General features: G+C 37.4%; 1 protein-coding gene across 2 annotated transcripts in view; it reads left to right on the top strand.

The window, feature by feature from the left end:
• Window positions 1–1,384: 1,384 nt before the first annotated feature.
• Window positions 1,385–21,956, top strand: part of PSMA3 (proteasome 20S subunit alpha 3) — a 22,877-nt gene continuing 2,305 nt past the window's right edge. Inside the window, exons 1-8 of one of the 2 annotated variants that reach the window (XM_007466048.1) lie at window positions 1,385–1,464; window positions 4,010–4,092; window positions 10,378–10,501; window positions 13,180–13,281; window positions 13,360–13,433; window positions 15,465–15,537; window positions 17,047–17,112; window positions 20,118–20,164. In XM_007466048.1, the coding sequence (XP_007466110.1) occupies window positions 1,444–1,464; window positions 4,010–4,092; window positions 10,378–10,501; window positions 13,180–13,281; window positions 13,360–13,433; window positions 15,465–15,537; window positions 17,047–17,112; window positions 20,118–20,164 (590 nt within the window). In that variant the 5' untranslated portion in view covers window positions 1,385–1,443. The remainder of the gene's footprint in view (window positions 1,465–4,009; window positions 4,093–10,377; window positions 10,502–13,179; window positions 13,282–13,359; window positions 13,434–15,464; window positions 15,538–17,046; window positions 17,113–20,117; window positions 20,165–21,956) is intronic. The other variant, XM_007466049.1, reaches the window with a different exon arrangement.

Raw genomic sequence — 21,956 nt, 5'->3', positions numbered from 1 at the left:
GCATTCCTGACAAAGAATGCATCACCCAAATCTAATCATGAAAAAAGTCACACAAACCTAAACTGCAGAATATTCTACAAAGTAAATGTTTTGTATTCTTCAAGTGTTAATGCCATGAAACCTAAAGAAATATTAAGAAACAATTTTCCAGATTAAAGGAGACTAGAGACAGGACAACTGAATGCAATGTGTGATCTTGGATTTTCTTTTGCTATGAAGGGCATTAATGAGAGATTTGCCAAAATCTAAATGAAGTCTGCAGATCAGAAAAAAGTATTGTTAATTTTCTAATTTTCATAGTTTTACTGTGGATATGTAAAATGATGTTCTTGATTTTGGGGAAATACACACTGAAGTATTTAGCAGTTAAAAATGGCTTTCCAGGGGAAAGGGGGGCAGGAAATGGCTTTCCATTTAAAATCAGATTAAAATCCAAACCACTACAAGGTCTGATCCCACTTCCACCTCTCTGATTTCACTTCCTGTCACTCTCCCCCACTTAATCTCTATGACAGGCCACACTGATCTGACAGTTCCCATAACAAGCCAAGTTTATATTTCTATAAGAATCCCAAGTTTCAGTTTAAATATCACCCATTCAGAAAGTCATTCCTTAAGTATCAATAATAGGTCTAAAGTTCAAACTTCCATTGTCTCTTTTTTTTACCACAAGATGCAACTATTTGCCTATTTACTCTTTGTTGCCTATTTCTTCCCACTGAATGTAAATGTCTCCTTCACCGTTTTATCAGCCAGCAGTATTTAACTGAGTACTTGGGACATACAGAGCTCAACAAATAGTTAATCAGTCTTATCCTTAATTCTACTAAATAGAGTCACACTCAAAAAGAGTACTAATGCTTCTGTAAAATTCCGACCTGAGCTTAAAGGTGATACCCTTAGAGCGCACGTTCCTTCTTTTTTGTTAGAATAGGTGGATGAAGGGGATGCCATCAATACACTGGTTTAGAACAAGGCCGCCAAGGGTGGAGGGAAACCCTCTTCCCTACCGTTTTCTCTGGTCTGTGTAAGAGTATAAGAACATCTCTCTGCTTTGCTCTAAGAAAGAATTAGGCAGAGAAAGAGAGGGATAAAAGATAAATAATAATTCCTAGGAAAAGGAATGGCGCAGCTCCTCAAGCCACCCGAAAACTTAAAGTTTCTCAACGACCCTCAAGACCGAAACCTGACTGTCAGAAGAAGCAGAACCCTACCTAACCCCACTTCTATTGCTTCTGCACATGCGCGTTGCCCCCCACGCACATCCCCTTCCTTTTCCCACAATCCTCTGTTCCTGGGCTAAGGCCCCAGGAACGAGCCACAGAGAAGGCTATTGGTGGAAAGAACAGCCAATGAGAGAGCCTGTTACTCGTCGGCGTGCTGCAGTGTAGGGGGATCGCTTTAGATGCTGAAGACTTAGGCGTCCCAGTAGGTTTTAGCGCGATGAGCTCAATCGGCACTGGGGTGAGTTCGTTGTCTCTCGGTGTGATAGTCTACATAAGGATTAGCGTGGGAAGGGAACGCGGACGGACCGCGCGGGGTGCGCCGGCTCGGGGTGCGCTGGTACTTCCGGGAGGCAGGTGGGCCGCTTCCAGTTGCGCGGTGGACCGGGGGTCTTTCCGACGCTGATTGCTAGGCCCGCGTCTGCAGTGACCGTGGCTTGAAGCTTCTCAGCTCAGGTGTGGCGGGCTTGCCGCGCAGCAGTTAGATTTGGAGCCGCTTTGGGTTGCTGAGTCACTTTCTTTAGTCGCTTAGGGAAACCGAAAGTGAAAACTCGTGGGGCCTGAAATTGTGTGAGTGAAGGGTTTGGGCGACAGTTAGCCTCTTGAGAACCACTGAGGCAAGGCGGCTTGAGAGTCCAAGGGCTGAGACGCCGCTTTCCAAGGAACCCCTTTGCAGTTCCTGGGGTGCTGCTGCCTCACGGGGATTCTCTGTCTTTCCTTCGAGTGTAGTGATGGACCGCTCTGTATGAGTCCCTGGAGCCTTCTCAGAACTGATAGGAAAAATAGTCTAAAAAGCGGAATCGGAAGAATCCTTTCCATTTTTCCTGTGTCTCAGCTTTTCCTTTACAAATTACTTAACAGAACTATGAGGTGTCAATACCGTTAAGCATTTAAATGGTTAGCTACAGACTTAACCGCTTCTGACTTTGAAGAGACAGTTCAGGATTTTGGAGTTGGATTTGTTAACTTTTTCGGCCTACTACTTTCCTTTGTCAAACGTACTGCATATATGCAATCTTCTGCCTACTCCTTTTATGTATTTCTCCATGTAGAAAATATAGTTTTTGTTTAGAAATATTTATTGGTGGTTTTCACTAGAGGCATTGAATAATGGGTTTCTCAGTTCATTTTATACTCCTACTGTGCACAAGACTTTTATACTCACCATTAGGCCCAAATACTTGTTTTCCGAGTTTGATAATACGCAACTTATACTTGGAATGGTTTACTCCATTCGGTTATGAGATGCTAAGATTGTCATATCATTTTTGGATTAGTTGATGCTCAGTAATGCCTGTTGTAGCAAATTGACTTTGCAACTACATTAATATTACCCTAGATTAATAGTGTTCTAAAGGGTTCTACAAACCCTTTAAAAATATTTGATAATATAACCAGGTGAGATATTTAGGTGTTACAGTGGCAGAGTTAAGGATCTTCATTTAACAAATCAACAAACTGAGACCAGGAAGCACCACTGTTGAAGACTTATCTCCTGTCTTTACTTGTCCCAAGAACTCTGGATACGAAGACCTGTCTTCTTGACATTTCTCTCCACTTGATTAATAGCCATTTCAAATGTCATGTCCAAAGTAGATCTCTGGGTTTTCTTTTTCCCTTGTCATTTTGCATCTCCTACAATTTTCATTTCAGTGAATGGGTGAGTTCTAGTTGCGCAAATGAAAAATAATCTATGATGCACTTTTAATTTCTTTTTTACTCTACTCCTAGAGCCAGTCCATTAGCAAGGTGTTTTTGATTGTACCCTCCAACGATAACACTTTCCATCTCTTTTTCTCTAGTCTAAGACACTACCTTTGGAATACTTAACCTCTGCCTCCACCCTTGTTCCCTCTCTAATTTTCCAGATGAACAACGTTTTAAAAAAATTAGACATAACCTCTCCCCCCCAAACTCCAATGACTTTCTGTTGGATTTAGAATAGAAATGTAAACTTCCTACTCCAGCCTAAAAGACTTAACATAGTTTGGCCCTTATATGCCTCTGATATAGTTTACTCTTCTGTTTACCACTTATGGTGCTCAAGATACAGTGGCCTTATTTCTTTTTCTTATTGTGCTCAGCTTATTTCTACCCTAAGGTCTTTTATGCCAAATACCAGGACGCTCCTCCTCCATATCCTAAATGACTAATTACTTGTTATTAATTCTAGCTTAGCCTAAATAACTAAATATAATTGCCCCAACAATGCCTTACTTGATCAGGTAGTCTGTGGTAGTCCCTGAGACTGTCACTTCACCCTGTCTTATTTTCATCATAGTACCTTTTCTGATTTACTGCTGTATCTTCAGCTCCTAGATTTGTTCGTGGTCTGATTTTTGAAGATGAAGGACTTCTAGAATGACTAGTCTTTGTATTTCCTTATAGTGACTAACATATAATAGATGCTTATTAAATGTCTGAATGCTAAATGATGTGTCCAAGGTCCCTCAGTTTCTTAGTGCCACAGCTATGAATTAAAATGCTCCAATGCTGTTTTTACCATAGCAGTTTTTTCAGAAATGAGCCATGTCCTGTGTGGGAAAAGTTCTGACTTGATGCAGGACTTGTATCCATTGCTTTTCTAGCAGAAATCTAAAGTGTATAACTTTGTCTTAGCTTCTGTTGCTTCTCTGACATGCTTCCCCTTTCTCTTTAAAGCAAAATCTGTGTTGAGATTTAACACACATTTCTGATGTGTAAGCCATTTAGGGGGAAAAAAAAGTGTAAGGTTATTACTTCCAAAGATACATCATTATAAGCTTATTACTGCCTTTTCCTCCTAGTATGACCTGTCAGCCTCTACATTCTCTCCTGATGGAAGAGTTTTTCAAGTTGAGTATGCTATGAAGGCTGTGGAAAATAGTAGGTAAGAAACATTGTTTTACTTGAAATTTGCATGTTTTAACCAGGTATTAAATGTCTTCTTTTCTATATTTTTGGTAATTAGGGTTTGTTATGTTGCTTTGGCACAGAATAATATATGCCCTAAAATAATCTCAATTTATTAGTCATTTCCAGATCTCTCTTTAGGCCAGATCTTTCCATGTGCCTATATTTTCAGTTGACTCCAGAATTATCCACTTTGACATTCTGCCAAGTCTCAAATGAAGTGTATAAAACCAAATTCATCAACATCTTTGCTAGACCTTTTTTCCTTTTTCAAATTCCTGATACATATCATTGTTTTCCTTGGCCATTAGGATTGTGACTTTATTGTCTGATCTTTTATTTCCTTGTGTTTTAAATGTCCTGTGCAGTTGGTCACATGATCATCTCAGCAGGGATGTTTTTTATTTTTCTCTTCTGCTGCCATACTCCAAAAGGTGTAGGATCACTAAGATATTTTCCTGTTGGACTTATTTCCTTCATTCTGTCTTTTTTTGTTTAGAGTAATTCACTAAAATGATTCCTTGCCACCACTATAACATCTTAGTTGAATTACTGGCTTATTGACAAATTCTCTGAGTCTTATATTGAAGAATTTTTGCAATCAGTTATATGATCTTTTTTTAAAAAGTTTTTTTTTATACAGCAGGTTCTTATTAGTCATCCACTTTATACACATCAGTGTATACATGTCGATCCCAATCTCCCAATTCATCCCACCACCACCACCACCACCCCCCGCCGCTTTCCCCCCTTGGTGTCCATACGTTTGTTCTCTACATCTGTGTCTCGTATATGATCATTTTTTAAAAAATCATTTTTAATTGAACATAGTCTGCACAAACTGGTTTCATTTTTAATTTTTTTAATAGAGTTTGTTTATTTATTTATTTATTTATGGCTGTGTTGGGTCTTCGTTGCTGCGCACAGGCTTTCTCTAGTTGTGGCGAGCGGGAGCAACTCTTCATAGCGGTGCCTGGGCTTCTCATTGCGGTGGCTTCTCTTGTTTCAGAGCACAGGCTCTAGGCTTGCAGGCTTCAGTAGTTGTGGCATGGGGGCTTCAGTAGCTGTTGCTCACGGGCTCTAGAGCGCAGGCTCAGTAGTTGTGGTGCATGGGCTGAGTTGCTTAGTTGCTCCGTGGCATGTGGGATCTTCCCGCACCAGGGCTCGAACCCGTGTCCCCTGCATTAGCAGGCAGATTCTTAACCACTGAGACACCAAAGAAGCCCCTTTAATTTTTTTTTTAATTGAGGTATAGTTAATTTACAATGTTGTGTTAGTTTCAAGTGTACAGCTCAGTGATTCAGTTATATATATATATATATATATATATAAAAATATATATATATATAAATAATCGTATTTTTGAATCTAAAGCAGCTTTGGGATGAAATAAAGGACTTAAAAAATTTTGTTCATGACATCTCATTCAGATCTCTCAAAAAAATTTTTTTAGGCCTACTAAACAAATGGTGTTGGTGTTTGAGCTCGGTATTTTCATTATAATGAAAATCTGTGTAGTAGGGAAATGTTTCCATAATTTTAGAAAAGTCCATGTGTAGATGTAGTTTTTTCACTTTCTACTAGTATCTTCGATATTTGATTATGGAAGTTTCATGAGGGTAGAGACTGTAACTGGTCTTTGCATGTGCTAGCACGTAGCCCTCAGTAGTTACTGAATAAATAAATGTTCATTTTTTGTTCCATTTTCTGGTTGGTAGAAAGAAGGTATGTGGATTTCTAATGGCTTATGAAATAGTATTTTAAAGTTTTTGAGCAAAAATATATTTTAAGTCTTCTTACAGGATTTGTTAATGAAGCTAGTAGATTCTGGGTTTAAATGTATTATTATAGATATTGTTACTTACAAACTGTCAGTATCTGATAATATAATAGAAGTAAGGCTGTTAAGAATTTTAGGCTGCACTGTATTTGTCGTTGTGTACAAGGCCTGAAAGAGTTCAGAAGAGAGTCAAATTCAAGAAAAAAGTTGACAATAAAAAAGTTTAAAAATTAAAAAAAAATGAAAGCAAATAAGTGTACTGGGGAAACTGGACAGCTACGTGTAAAAGAGTGAAATTAAAACATTTTTTCACACCAGACACAAAAATAAACTCAAAATGGATTAAAGACCTAAAAAAAAAAAAGAAGAAGAAGAAAAGAAGTTGACACATTTTTTTTCCTGTTGGTAAAAGAAGATAGGCTCATAGGCCAAGGAGCTGGAGTAAGACTTGAGGAAGTCATTGTTTTTCACTTCCTCCTTTGCATTCTTGCATTTTCATTGGTGTAAAAAACTGGTGGGAGATGTCTTGACTAAGAGAAAAACTGGAGATGCATTTTGAAGTCATCTGTAACCCAGAAAATTGAGACTAGCCTGTGAGGGTCTGTGTATCTTAGCAATTTGTTTTCTATAAAGTATTTCTAAATATGGTTTAAAACAGTTATATTTAAGCAAACTTGAAGAAATATAATTTTTAAAAATGGAAACATTAAAAATGAATGTATTTTTTTCTGCATAAAGAAAAATTACTAGGAAAGTTCCTCTTTTAAAGGGATCTGTGTAACTTGGTATGATGGAATACTGGATGAGGATCAGAAGATGTGAATTTTTCTCCTAGCTGCTGCCTAATGGTAATATTATATAGGTTTCCACTATTCAGTCCTCTGAATGTTACTTTTCTGTCTGTAAAATTGGGATGTGGACATCTAACCTAAGTACTTCACATACCTTAGCATAAGAATGAAATTTGAAAATGTTTGTGGGCACAGAAAGTAGAAAATAGAAAAGTTACATATGAATTTTCTTATGAGTCTGGCATATAAACTGATAGTTAGAAAACATTTAACCAAATAATTTGATATGATTATATTCCTGCATTAAAAAGAGATAAATTCTTTTTTTAAAAAATTTTTTATTTATTATTTTTTAGCTGTGCCTATACAGCATGTCAGATTTTAGTTCTCCAGCCAGGGATCAAACCCATGCCCCCTACAATGGAAGCGTGGAGTCTTAACCACTGGACTGCCAGGGAAGTCCTGGAGATAGAAATTCAATCTCGGGAATTTAGAAGGCAAATACTTTTGAGTACCTGTTACGTTAAGCATAGGAACTACCAAAACAAATAATTGACATACAAGTGAATACTTAAAAACATTTTATTAAAAAAAAAAAAATATATATATATATCATGATCAAAACTATTTTATAAAAGTATGCTCCTAGCAGGTAATATGCAAAAGGAAAAAGGGGGTAAAATTATAATCGTTCCCTTTAGCCTCATTGAGGAGACAGGATATGAAAGGAAGATTGTGCAACATAACTGAAAGGCTAGATTGTTTGGAACAAAAATGTACACAAAATTTTGGCCTTAGGACCCCTTTATACTTGGAAAAAATAATCACTGAGGACCTTGAAGAACATATAATTATGTAGGCTGTCGGTTCTATCAATATTTAATATCACCCTGAAGAGCATTTATTTATGCAGGTTATTGGTTCATCAATATTTACCATATTAGAAATTGAAACTGAAAAATTAAAAATACTTATAAATTCATTTAAGTAACAGTAATAAACACAATTGCATGTTAACAGATAATTTAACATTTATTAAAATATTTGAGTAACATTAATAACTTTTTTTTTTAAGATGTTGGGGGTAGGAGTTTATTAATTAATTAATTTATTTTTGCTGTGTTGGGTCTTCGTTTCTGTGCAAGGTCTTTCTCTAGTTGTGGCAAGCGGGGGCCACTCTTCATCATGGTGCGTGGGCCTCTCACTATCACGGCCTCTCTTGTTGCGGAGCACAGGCTCCAGACGCGCAGGCTCAGTAGTTGTGGCTTACGGGCCTAGTTGCTCCGCGGCATGTGGGATCCTCCCAGATCAGGGCTCGAACCCGTGTCCCCTGCATTAGCAGGCAGATTCTCAACCACTGCGCCACCAGGGAAGCCCATTAATAACATTTTTAATGAAAATTACTTTTCCAAAACATAGAAAAAAATGTAGTGAGAAGAGTGACATTGTTTTACATTTTTGTAAATCTCAATGATTAATTGAATCTTAATAAAAGAGAGTCTCATATCTCCTTCTGCTTCAGTATGTTGTTACTTTTGTTGGAGCTTGTGAAACGAATTAGGCTTCATGTTGTTTTATGATTCTATACCAAAACTGGACAAATGTTAGTTTCTTAAAGATTAGTTGCAGTGTGGAGTCAGGAAACATAACAATGAACTTTTTCTACTTTTACATTAAAATCTGTTGGGCTGTCTTACACTTTGCATGTTTTACCCGTCAACATTGTGAGTTGGTCATTTGGAAAATATTGGTTCACTGAGTTAGAGCTTCCAAATTAGACATATTTCATTATAAACTGTCAGAAACATCACACTTTTTTTTGTGGTACGAGGGCCTCTCACCGTTGTGGCCTCTCCCGCTGCGGAGCACAGGCTCCGGACGCGCAGGCTCAGCGGCCAGGGCCCACGGGCCCAGCCACTCCGTGGCATGTGGGATCCACCCGGACCGGGGCACGAACCCGTGTCCCCTGCATCGGCAGGCGGACTCTCAACCACTGCGCCACCAGGGAAGCCCCTGTCTTTGTGTTTTTATGAAAATAATTTTGACCTCACAAACCACACTTTCAGAACTTTTAGTTTAGAAAAAAGAATGTTTTAGGTTCTGAAAGGTGAGGAAGATGATGAGTTGGGATAATTGGGAATGGCTACCTGAGGCTATTCAAGTGACTTTGCAAAAGTTTGTGGAAATTTATTTAAATGGGCAGTGGTGAGGAGGAAGTGTATTCTAGTACCCAGGATAACTGCAATAAAGACAGAAAAGCAAAAATGAACATTAAGGTGCTTGAGGGGTGACAGTGAGGTTGAATTTGGTAGAGCACAAGACCTCTATAACAGGAAACTGAATTCGCTAGATGGGTTTTGCAGATTCTTGGGGAGTGCTGAAAGCTGGGCCAAGGAGTTTAAACTTGAAAAGATACCTGAAGTGTGGGGGAAGGAGTGTCTGCAATTCTTTACATTTTTGTGCATGTGGCTCAGCTCATTTTTCTGGTTGTTTCTCTTCGTTAAAAGAATTAGAAGATTAAAGTAATTCATGTATTTTCATCTTGAAATGGCAATGTATAATTTCTCCACATTTTACTTCAGATTATTATTATTATTATTATTATTTTTTTTGCGGTACGCGGGCCTCTCGCTGTTGTGGCCTCTCCCTCTGCGGAGCACAGGCTCTGGATGCGCAGGCTCAGCGGCCATGGCTCACAGGCCCAGCCGCTCCGCGGCATGTGGGATCTTCCCGGACCGGGGCACGAACCCGTGTCCCCTGCATCTGCAGGCGGACTCTCAACCACTGCGCCACCAGGGAAGCCCTTCAGATTATTTTTTGATCTACTTTGTTTTAAACAGTTGTACAAAATGTTTATTCTTTGACGCTTAAATAGTAAGCAACACATGATTATTGCAGAAAAAGCAAAAGAAAGAAAAAGAATTATAATCTTTCCACCGAGAATAATCACTGGTAACTTTTTAGTTTGTATGTAGCCTGTCTTTTGTATGCATATTATGTACCATTTTTTAAAAATAATAAATTAATTTTTTTGGCTGCGTTGGGTTTTCGTTGCTGCATGCCGGCTTTCTCTAGTGTGGTCAGCGGGGGCTACTCTTTGTTGCGGTGCGCGGGCTTCTTATTGCCGTGGCTTCTATTTGTTGTGGAGCACGGGCTCTAGGCGCTTGGGCTTCAGTAGTTGCGGCACCCACGCTCAGTAGTTGTGGCTTGCAAGCTCTAGAGCGCAGGCTCAGTAGTTGTGGCGCATGGGCTTAGTTGCTCTGCGGCATGCAGGATCTTCCCTGCCCAGGACTCGAACCCATATCCCCTGCATTGGCAGGCGGATTCTTAGCCACTGCGCCACCAGGGAAGCCCTTACATACCAGTTTTAATTGCACATGACTTTAGTCGGCATTTGTTGTAAGATGGCTAATATATGCTAGACACTGTGCCATTTGGTACATATTTTGTTGGCATTTTTTTTCACTTATGTATTAATATCTTTCCATGTCATGATATGAGATTTTTTTGGTCACATGATTATTTATATGGGTCTAATTCATCACATTTTAGACTGTCCTTTCTAGTTTTCAAATGTATTTATTTTAAAGACTTGATATGCTTTAAGAAACAAATTTGCCTGTTTTTTTTTTTAAACTTGGGTTTCTTTTATTTTCAGTTAAAAAAATTGATTTTCTTCTACTTGTTTCAGTACAGCTATTGGAATCAGATGTAAAGATGGCGTTGTCTTTGGGGTAGAAAAATTAGTCCTTTCTAAACTTTATGAAGAAGGTTCTAACAAACGACTTTTTAATGTTGATCGGCATGTCGGAATGGTAAGGTTACATTTAAAAATGTTCCTTTTTGCCTTGTCCAGTTTCTTGTGAATTAACTAACTGGAATATGTGAAAATGTGATTGTTAAGCACCCATTTAATACTTTAGCATTGAGGCAGAAACAGCAGAGAGCAGCTATAGAAGTAATCAGAAAGTTACTGGTTTGTGAACAGCTCACTGTCTAAAAGGAAGGTAGCATTCTTATTGTATAACCTGATTGGAGATAGATATGAAAAACCAAGTTGCCTTAAGAAAAGGAGGGGAGGGGGGAGGGGGTGAGAAGTATGGGTTAAAAAGAAATCTTGGCAGCATAGATCAATGAAGGTACATGCTTGAGAGGCAATTAATCTTTGGCTTTTTGTATCCTTTCTGGGGATCACTGTTACACTGAAGATGTTATCAGAAAGAGAAGACCTTTATAGTAAGGTGGAGCATCAGGAAAGGATGTCTGATGAAGGGAAAAGTGAACACATGCTTTTTAGTAGCTTCATAAGCATCACTGTATTTATTTCATGCAGCTGGTATCTTGAGTGACTGCTTTGCACAGTTGCAGGCCAAGACATAAATACATTACTGGTATATACTGAAGTCATCCTATATAGATGTCAGACTTTCTTCAGTAAGAGCAACAATCCAAAAAAAAAGAAAAGAAATGATTTTTAACTTTGCTTACTGAAAAGTCAAGGAAGAAAAGAGAACACTGTGTGCTAGGTACTATGCTAGTTCTTTACATAAATTATCTCATTTAATCCTGACAACCCAGTGCAAGTAATATTAACCCCATTTTTACAGATGAGAAAAAGACGCCCAGGTGGTAAAGAAATATGCTGGGATTCATACTTGGGTCTGCATGGTCTGTGTGTTACTCTAGAGATCATTCTGCAGGGTGAGATCCTATAGGATCCATTCATTCTGCTGAAATACCAGTAGCTTTGTTATTTCTAAATGAGATGTGTTACAAACACAAAAAGGACTAGCAAAATATAGCCAGTAAACTATAAAGCTACAGATAAAAATTTTTTTTTTTTTTGCTTCTTCAGATTTTTTTTTTTGAACTTGTTTTTTCTCCTGAACAAATTTATTATTGCCAGTGAAACTAGTATGTTTTCTTGAAACTTGCCAGATTGTAACCTAGCTGGTATGAGGTAAGGAATCCTGCTCTCTTTCACTTAAAAAAACTTTAGATAGGTATATTTTGGAAAAAAATCATATATGCTTATAAGCACTTTAGTGGTGGAAAGAATTTTATAATCCTAGAATTTTCACATTTGTCCCATTTGTTATTTAAAGCCAGGAAATTGATGGCATTCCTTATAGCTGGAAATTGGCAAAACATTAGACATTGAACAGGGTTGGAGAAAATGAAGGAGTAATGTTCTGTCTCCAAGTGATTTGATAAATTTTTAGACTTCACAGTGGGTTTTATCCAAAGCAATGGAAGATTGTTTAAATGGTGAAAATTACTACCTGGGTATCCTTGTGGAAGTTATTCTGAACAACAGTTTTCTAACCTGCAAAACTATGGTGGTAATAGTATCTACCTTCATGTATAACTATGTAAAATGCTTATTAGCATGTAATGAATGATCAATAATATGTTAAGGATTTTCATCATTATTACTACTAGGTAGCAGTAGAAAAAAAGGCTATTAAAAATTTTGATAGTACTTATTTTTAAATTCTGCAAATCTTCTGTGCCACTGGTTCCCAGTACCCATAAGTGTCTCAGTAGTTTTTTCTGTTTTCATGGCTTCCCTAGACCAAAAGAAATACCCAGTGGTTCTGTTTATTATATATGTAGGTCTAAACAACTAAGTGGTTGTGTCCTAAAAACTTAGTAGCTGTAAAAACAAATCAAAAACAAACTCACCACATACAGCAAAAGAAAAATATTTTTATTTTTAAACAGTCACAGTTAACTAATCTGTACTGCGCAACTTCTTAAACTTTGGAATTGGATTAGATGCTGCCCCCCACCTCCACCCCGTTTCCTGTTCCGCATTGTTTTCTGCACAGTACTTATTTTATATCATGGCAACCCAGCTTTTCAACGAGTGGATGGCAGTAGAAGGAATGTAGAATGATCTAATGTTGAAACCCTTAACTACTTCAACATATGTTTCCCCCAAACTTAAAATGCCCCACAACTCTGAGTTCACTATAGTGCCCTGGGATATCTCAGCACGTGGTTTGGTAATTGCAGTTCTAAGCCACCAGATTTGTGGTTTGTTATGTTTTGGTTTGGCATTACAATTTATTAGTAAGGTGAAAAAGGAATTTGAGGTTGTGCCTTTTAGATGAAAACTTTTAATAGCTTTTTGAACACACAATGGCTTTAAATAAAGGATCAGTTCTAACCAAAACAAATGGTTATATTCTTCTTTGTTGTTGTTTTGTTCTTTATAATGAAGTGGAGAATGGGGAGACATGGAGGTTTTTCTGAATGTGATCAATGGACAAAACAATGTAGTCACACTTGGGAAATTTCCAAATTGTAATCCCATACTCAAGCATCAAAATGCCAGAATGCCTTGTGAAGAAAGACCTTTAAGCCAAACAGATTTATTCTAATGGTGATACTTGTTAAAAATATCAAATAAGCCTGTAATAATTACATACTTTCCTTGATTTGTGATAGGAATGTTATCTACTGAATTGGTACTTTTTTTTTCTTTCAGGCAGTAGCAGGTTTGTTGGCAGATGCTCGTTCTTTAGCAGACATTGCGAGAGAAGAGGCTTCCAACTTTAGATCTAACTTTGGATATAACATTCCACTAAAAGTAAGCTGATAACATGTTGAAGAGCCTTTGGAACAGAAAGAGAAGAGTATTAATAAGCTCTTCTGTTTTTCCCCACAGCATCTTGCAGACAGAGTGGCCATGTATGTACATGCCTATACACTCTACAGTGCTGTTAGACCTTTTGGCTGCAGGTATGAAATTTACTGAGATATTCAGTGATATCTGTACTGTAGGTATTTGTTTTCTCAGAATCTAATTAGCCTTTTATACCCTTAAAAAATGAAGTATCATCAGGAAGTATTAGGGCAGTGATTAAATAAAATGATATACTTAAAAATAAAAACTGAAAAATGAAAGACTATGCAGATTTGGACAGGATAAAACACAGAATTCATAGTAATATTTTAATCTAATTATAATAAATTCTCTGGAGGAAGGTGGTCAAAAGGTATATAAACTTTTTTTTAAAATTAATTTTGGCTGCGTTGGGTCTTCGTTGCTGTGTACGGGGTTTCTCTAGTTGCAGCGAGAGGGGGCTACTCTTCGTTGCAGTGCACGGGCTTCTCATTGCGGTGGTTTGTCTTTGTTGTGGAGCACGGGCTCTAGGCACGTGGGCTTCAGTAGTTGCAGCGCATGGGCTCAGTAGTTGTGGCTCGCAGGCTCTAGAGCGTAGGCTCAGTAGTTGTGGTGCACGGGCTTAGTTGCTGCTCCGTGGCATGTGGGATCTTCCAGGACCAGCGCTCAAACCCATGTCCCCTGCATTGGCAGGCGGATTCCCAACCACTGCCCCACCAGGTAAGTCCCAAAAGGTATATAAACTTTTAAAGTTTAAGATAAGTAAGTACTAGGGATATAATGTACAACATGATGACTATAGTTAACACTGATGTGTGATAAAAAGGAAAATTTTTAATATAGTAGATCCCTTAGAGTTCTCAACAAAAGGAGGAAGTTTTTTTCTTTTAATTGTATCTATATGAGATGATGCATGTTAACTAAACCTATTGTGCTAATCATTTCACAGTGTATGTAAAGCAGACCATCATGCTGTGCACCTTACATTTATATAGCAATGTATGTCAATTATTTCCCAATAAAACTGGGGGAAAAAATTATCTGGAACTAAACCCAAACATTTTCAGGAAATGGCAAACTGATTTTAAATATATTCCATGTTGTTACTATTTAGTACCAATTATACTGACACTTCAGTTTTCTCATTAGTTTCCATCTGATATATTTTAAGCAATAGGTCAGATGTTCTTAAATGGGATGTGGCTGTTACAATATTCTGCACATGAAGTAAGGCTGGTTTCTTTTCTACTTGTAATTTCAAAAAATCAGTAATTCATATGATTTTTTAATACCCTAATTTTAATTTGTTGAGCATAAAAAAAATGCATTCAACCAATTTTCCTGCGATTTTTTTGCAGGAAAATAAATGGAGGAATACCGGGGAATAGCCAGAAAAGAATGAAGGGTGGAACAAGAGTTTTAGGTAGTTTCAATGTATTCACATCAGGAATTTTGTCCCCTTGGCTTTTTCATGTTTATTCCTTTAGCTGTTGGGCCCCCTTATTACTTGTCTATCTATCAGTACTCCTTTCTCTCCACTGCTATCCTCTCAGGGAAGTTCATCAGAAAGTTTAATACTAAAGAAAGGCACATGAATTTTGAAAAGTTTTCAAGTATATACTAGTTTTTATCCAAACTACATTATCAAAGTGCTTACTATGAGTTATATGGGTATTAGTAAATGTTTGTCTTAGAAAGTACAATTGCATTTTTATCAGTACTTTTTATTTTTAAGATTTTATTTATTATAAATTTATTTATTTTTGGCTGCATTGGGTCTTTGTTGCTGCACACGGGCATTCTGTAGTTGCGGCGAGCGGGGGCAGCCCTGCGTTGCGGTTCGCGGGCTTCTTATATTGAGATGGCTTCTCTTGTTGCAGATCACGGGCTCTAGGCGCCTGGGCTTAAGTAGTTGTGGCTCGCGGGCTCTAGAGCACAGGCTCAGTAGTTGTGGCGCATGGGCTTAGTTGCTTAGTTGCTCCGCAGCATGTGGGATCTTCCTGGACCAGGGCTCGAACCTGGGTCCTCTGCGTTGGCAGGAGGATTCTTAACCACTGTGCCACCAGAGAAGCCCTATCACTGTACTTTTTAATACTTTTCTGGTATTAAGAATCATGGTTTAAAATTACTAATTTACTTTTATGTAGTTTCATGTTAGGGTCTTACAGTGTGAATGATGGTGCACAACTCTACATGATTGACCCATCGGGTGTTTCATATGTGAGTAGTTTTGAATCATCTGAAATTCTATTTCTAGTTTAATGGTCTCTCATTAGCACTTAAATCATGTATTTGGATTATATGAGGTTTCTTTAATATTCATTCAAGGAAGGTAACATTTTTTCTTGTTTTAACATTAATGACAATAACCTATGGATGTGAGGCAGAGGAAAGATCTGTGGCTTTTTTTTTTTCTGGCCGAGCCATGCCACATGCCAGGATCTTAGTTCACCCAGCAGGGATCGCCCCCTGCATTGGGAGTGTGGAGTCTTAACCACTGGACCATCAGGGAAGTCCCAGATTTGTGGCTTTAAATATGCTATTACAGAAACTGCATAGTGAAGATAAAATCTTGAATATGTGCTATTTCCTTTATTACTACAAATATTAGCAGTATCTTAAAAATGAATGTAAAAGTGAATGTAATGCCGTCCTTTTTTTTTTTTTTTTGTGGTATGCGGGCCTCTAATTGTTGTGGCCTCTCCCGTTGTGGAGCACAGTCTCCGGACATGCAGGCCCAGCGGCCATGGCTCACGGGCCCAGCCACTCTGCGGCATGTGGGATCTTCCTGGACCGGGGCACGAACCCATGTCCCCTGCATCGACAGGCAGACTCTCAACCACTGCACCACCAGGGAAGCCCAATGCCGTCCCTTTTAAAGTTTTGTTTTTGTGTTTTTTGGCTGTGCCACACGGCTTGTGGGATCTTAGTTTCCCACCCAAGAATCTAACCCCGGTCCATGGCAGTGAAAGCCTGTGTCCTAACCACTGCACCACCAGGGAATTCCCCAATTCCCTTTTTAAAAAGGATTTCAAGTGGGATTTCTTGGACCTTTCTCTAATTACCTTTTCTTAAGTGTCTTCTGAGATTTTTATGGTTTTTATTATACTCATTAAAAAAATGTTCTTTATGTTTTGTCATTATACACTGGTTACACAAGTAAAAAAACCTTTACAGTATAAATTAGGGGATTCCCTGGCTGTCCAGTGGTTAGGACTCCGTGCTCTCACTGCTGAGGCTCCAGGTTCAATCCCTGGTTGGGAAACTAACATCCCACAAGTTGTGCTGGTGTGGCAAAAAAAAAAAAAGTATATATTCACACATACATAATTCATATGTATATATTTAAAAAAGGCTTGTTTAACTCTTAGGAATTATTTCTTTCTCTCAAATAACTTCCATTGTCAGAATGCTAAATTTTTTTCTATTCCTGTCCTCAGAAATGCTTCTAGTTCATGAAGTGTATATATATAATGACATAATTTGTCTTTCTTTGGATATACTTCTTGAAAATAATACAGATTATTCTAGATTTAAGTTAGATATTTTAATTTGAGTCCCTTGGTGGTCATTAAAATGTCTTTTGACTATATTTCTCCAGATGTGCTTTTGAATGTCATTTAACAACCTTTCATTAACCTTTAAATAAACAGTAGTCATTAATGACTTATGATAGTATATTAATTTAATAATACATATGTATTTTTTGTGTATGTTCTTTTTAAATAGGGTTATTGGGGCTGTGCCATTGGCAAAGCCAGACAAGCTGCAAAGACAGAAATTGAAAAGCTTCAGGTAATACATACATATTTACTGCTTGAAATTTTGCTATAGCATTATCCTTATGTGCTGAAATTTTATCACCACAAACTAAACCTTTTACTCCAAGTGTGGTTTGCCGTTTTGAGTAGAGCTTTCTGAAGCTGCTAGCTAGGTGGCTGAGTAGGAAAGCTGGTAGCATATTACCTGTAGAGTTGGGTCATGGATCCCTTTATGATTTTGGTGGCTGCTTAATCCAAAAAAAATACAAACAAATCTTCATATAATGTCACAAAATCCTTGAAGCACATTCATGGAGCCCTGTGACCCTTAGGCTGAGAACTTTGCTCTTTTATTGTATCATTTCTTCCATCTGGAGAACAGCTTTTGTCTGTGGAAGTCTTACACATTAAGAGTCTGTGCTCCTTTGCGTCTCTTTCCTTTTTGTTCCTAGCTAAATAGGGCATGGGAACCCATCATCTATTAGTGTGAAAAAAGTTTCTTAAAAATTTTCTGGCTTTCCTTTTAGCCATAAATTGATCAACTTTATATTGAAACAGTACCCACCAACTCTTCATTGCTTATCAGAAACTTCCCTAAAAGACAGGCGTATGATTCATCAACGTTTTGGTAAATTACAGTGAGAAAAAATTTTATATACATTTAAATATTAATGCTGTACTGGAGCCTTGCTCAACTAATTAACTTATTCAGCTTATTTAAGGCTAGGTCCTAGAAAACATTTTTTTAGTGCTTGGAATTTAATGCCAAGTTCTAGACCTATAAAAGCCTAATTTATGTTTCGTATTTTAGTATTGATAAAATTGGCAAAAGGACTTTAGAGATCACTTAGTCCAAGTCCAGCCCTGGGTTAAACACACTAGCTAGAGTCATAGAATACTGCTTATGAACAATTCACAGACCTAATAACTCTTAGACCATTGTTCTTTTCCATCATATACTCCCTGGTTTGTGCTAAGTTCCTGTCTTCTACTGTCTTCTCTTTTGCTTTGATCTCTCTGTAGTATTATGTGGAAATTTGAAAATAGAGTGTTTAGTACAATTATCCTTTTGTCCTCTGTGGTTAAATCCTAGCAAGGAATGGGAATACTAACAGATCGTACTACCTAAGCATTGAGAACGATTACTTCTATTGAGGAACATGTACACTTAATGATGAAAACATATGCTCTAAATCAGAGGTTAGCAAACTGGCCCACTGCCTGCATTTTTTTTTTTTAAAGTGTAGTTGATTTACAATGTTGTGCTGATTTCTGCTGTATAGCAAAGTGATTCAGTTATACAAATACATATTCTTTTTTTATATTCTTTTCTATTATGGTTTATCATAGGATATTGAATATAGTTCCTTGTGCTGTACAGCAGAACCTTGTTTATCCATTCTGTATATAATAGTTACATCTGCCAACCCCAACCTCCCACTCCATCCCTCCCCCAGTCCCCTCCCCCTTGGCAACCACAGCTCTGTTGTCTGTGTCTGAGTCTGTTTTTGTTTCATAGATAAGTTCATTTGTGTCATATTTTAGATTGCACATATAAGTGATGTCATATGGTTGTCTTTCTGTGACGTGACTTCATATGATAATCTCTAGTTGCAATGGTTTTTAAAGTTTTATTGAAACCCAGCCATATCCAGTCTCTGGCTTTTGCCCTAGTACAACAGTGGAGTTTAGTTGGTGACGGGGACCAAAGACCGTATCCCAATAAGTCTAATAAAATATTTACTACTTGGCTGTTTACAAAGAGTTTGCCAACCCCTGCATTACTCTGGTCTGCTTTTCTGCTTGTGTTCTGTTTTACCAAGAATATAATTTTATGAAATAAACTTTACCAACATATATAAAAATATTTTTGACATTTAAGATGTATCTTTTCAAGTTTAGGTTTGTCTTTGTATTTTACAATTAATATACTAAATATAGAACTTAACATGTAAGGGCAAAAGTATGAATATTGGTGTTTTCCTTTTCTTCACTCCCAGTTTTAACATGAAAAAAATTAATCATCAGAAAAGATACTGTACAACAAAATATCTCCATCTAGATTGAGTGAACAGTTGTTATTTTCCAATATTTTACCTATTTGTATAAGCTGGGGCATCAAGACTTCTAAATATAAAAAAAATACCAAAAATAAATAATAAGCCTAGATATACAGTAATTGAATCACCTCAAGTCTGGACTGCTGTATGACTGTATTCATTATTTTTCGCCATTTTCCATCCTCCTCCACATATCCAGAATATGAACACTAGTTTGCTCTTTTTTTGTTTGTCAATTGTGTTCAGAAACACTTATACCTAAAAAAAATTTTGCATTGGTTACTTCCAGTACCTATAGTACAGCAGACTTTTCTGCTGGGCATTTAAGGGCTGTTTTCTACCCTGATTTCCAAATGTTCACTTTTGCTTTGTGCCTGCCGTTCACTTATCTTCCTCAAAATCAAATCAAATCCAACTGAGACTCCACTCAGATCTTGGTTCTTCAGAGCTTTCCAACTGAGACTCCACTCAGATCTTGGTTCTTCAGAGCTTTCCCTGACATTTTGCATTTTTGTCTTGAACAGTTTCATGAGGGACAATTTATTTCACTCCTTCATCCCCCTCTAGAATATAGAAGGTATTCGTGGTTTGTTTACATTTTATTATCCTGAATTGGCTATGAAGAAGAACAGAAAAAACATTTCTTTGCTAATGTTTTAAATGTCAGGGTCTGCCTGTGAATAAATTCATAAAGGAATCTAGATTTTTATAAACTTCAATATTTTTCACAAAATCAGTGGTGCCCAAGGGTTGTCGAGAATATGTTTTGGCATAATCATTAAAAAACATTACACTGTGAATAAAAAACTTTGGTTCTGGTCTTTTTGTATTTCAGGTTATTTTCCTTGGTTTTATATCTGAGAATCTATCTCAAGAGCATGGGTGATAAAAGTTGTAGAAAGAATCTGAAAAGTTACACAAGTGAAAAGCGTTCTTCTTTGAATTATAACATAATGAATATATATTTTATTTTCTGTAGATGAAAGAAATGACCTGCTGTGATGTTGTTAAAGAAGTTGCAAAAATGTAAGTTGAAATTTTCCTTAGCACTGACAAAAATATTTCACTTGACCTTACCTTATACATTAATCCTAAGAAGCTGTTTTGTTTGGAAATAACTTGTTGCATAAGTTTTAGAAGGTGAATCCAACATTCTCAGAAGGCTCATTAAGGAGAATATCCATATTTCAAGTGACAATGAATAGGATGGGGAAAGATAGCTTTTGACAAAATATACTCCTGTTCAGGTGACAGAATTCAAGAATAGGAGGATATAGTGAACCTCTAGGGACTTCATTTGATAGCTCCCGACTTCTTAAATCTCAGAAGTCCCAGTAATATTAACCTTAGCTTACAACTTTAAGGTCTACAGCTAAAGTTGTAACAAGATGAGAAGAGCAGTGTTTCAAAACATCTAGAAATAGCTGAAGAAAGCCTGAAGTAGTTCATATTACAGTAACAGTAAAAGCAACAACAAAGCCAGTAAAAGCTCAGTGAACGTGCTTCGAAGTCCATGATTTTTTTTACATCAAAGAATGCAGGTATTTGGTATTTCAAAAAATCTAATAAAATGCTGGTGTTGCAGCCAGCTTTTCAGAGTTAAAATAAATATAATATTCCAGAGAATTCACAGAGAATTCTAAGTGTTCCACATTAGAACTACATGAACATGGTCTAGTCGGCATTTTGTGCACGTGCCTCAGGTTTTACATCTAATAACACATACAAGGAAAAAAAAAGTCTTGGAGGGCTCTATTATATAATAATAAATATACTATTTGAATGGTACCCTTAATCTCTATACTGATGGTTGTAGCAAAGTATTAAAATCACAAGTGTTTTATAATTTTGTACTAATCGTCCACCACTCCTGCTACCCTCACTTCCCACCCCCTACCCCCCTTTACCATGAGACCCTTCCCCCCTTTCCAGTTGTGAAGAAGCAGAATTCATTCCATTCTATGACTGTCAGTTAATAACAACCTAGGGGACACTGGCAACTAACATATAATAGAACTAGTTAAAAAGTAAATAATCCTTACTGAATTGCACAGCAGTTTAACATGATAACTCAATTTCCTTCACTGAGAAGTCTTCTGGAAATCAGTTCTTCCTGCACCTTTTATGTTTAGATATAACACTAGACTCTACTTTGTTCCGTGTAGGAAAGCCATCCCTTTATCATTTAATAAAATGGAGCACTATGCTTCTTTTACTTAGTTCTAGCAATTTTAAGGTGCTTTCTTAAAGCAAGGCTTTAGGAATACTCTCCAAATTACTTTTGTTACTTTGTTGTGCAAGATGGTGGAAAGTATAAAATAAGAGTTTTGCTGATACTTTGTTTTTACTTCTACTTTAATATGTTGTGTGACAGTGCCTCCTTGTTGGCAGCAATTTGTCATGTACTGTTTGAAGGCCAGGTTAAGGGACATACCTTAAGGGTTATTAAAAATATTCCTGCCAAGAAGGTGCAGAACGAAGAGACCACTAATTGTAAACTAGTGAATTAGTTTTTTTTTTTTTTAAATCAGTTAATGAATGGAAAAAAATATACTGAAAAGGCACACAAGGAATGACGGCCTTTTCCCATTTGAATATACGTTCCTTAGGTGTCTTTCAGGTATGTCTCTAAAAGAATGTATCAAGGGATTCCCTGGTGGCGCAGTGGTTGAGAGTCCGCCTGCCGATGCAGGGGACACGGGTTCGTGCCCCAGTCCAGGAAGATACCACGTGCCGCAGAGTGGCTGGGCCCGTGAGCCATGGCCGCTGAGCCTGCGCTCTGCAACGGGAGAGGCCACAACAGTGAGAGGCCCGTATA

Source organism: Lipotes vexillifer, unplaced genomic scaffold, assembly GCF_000442215.2.
Source record: "Lipotes vexillifer unplaced genomic scaffold, Lipotes_vexillifer_v1.1 scaffold25, whole genome shotgun sequence".
Classification (NCBI taxonomy): Eukaryota; Metazoa; Chordata; class Mammalia; order Artiodactyla; family Lipotidae; genus Lipotes; species Lipotes vexillifer.
This window is presented reverse-complemented; position numbering and strand designations above follow the sequence as displayed.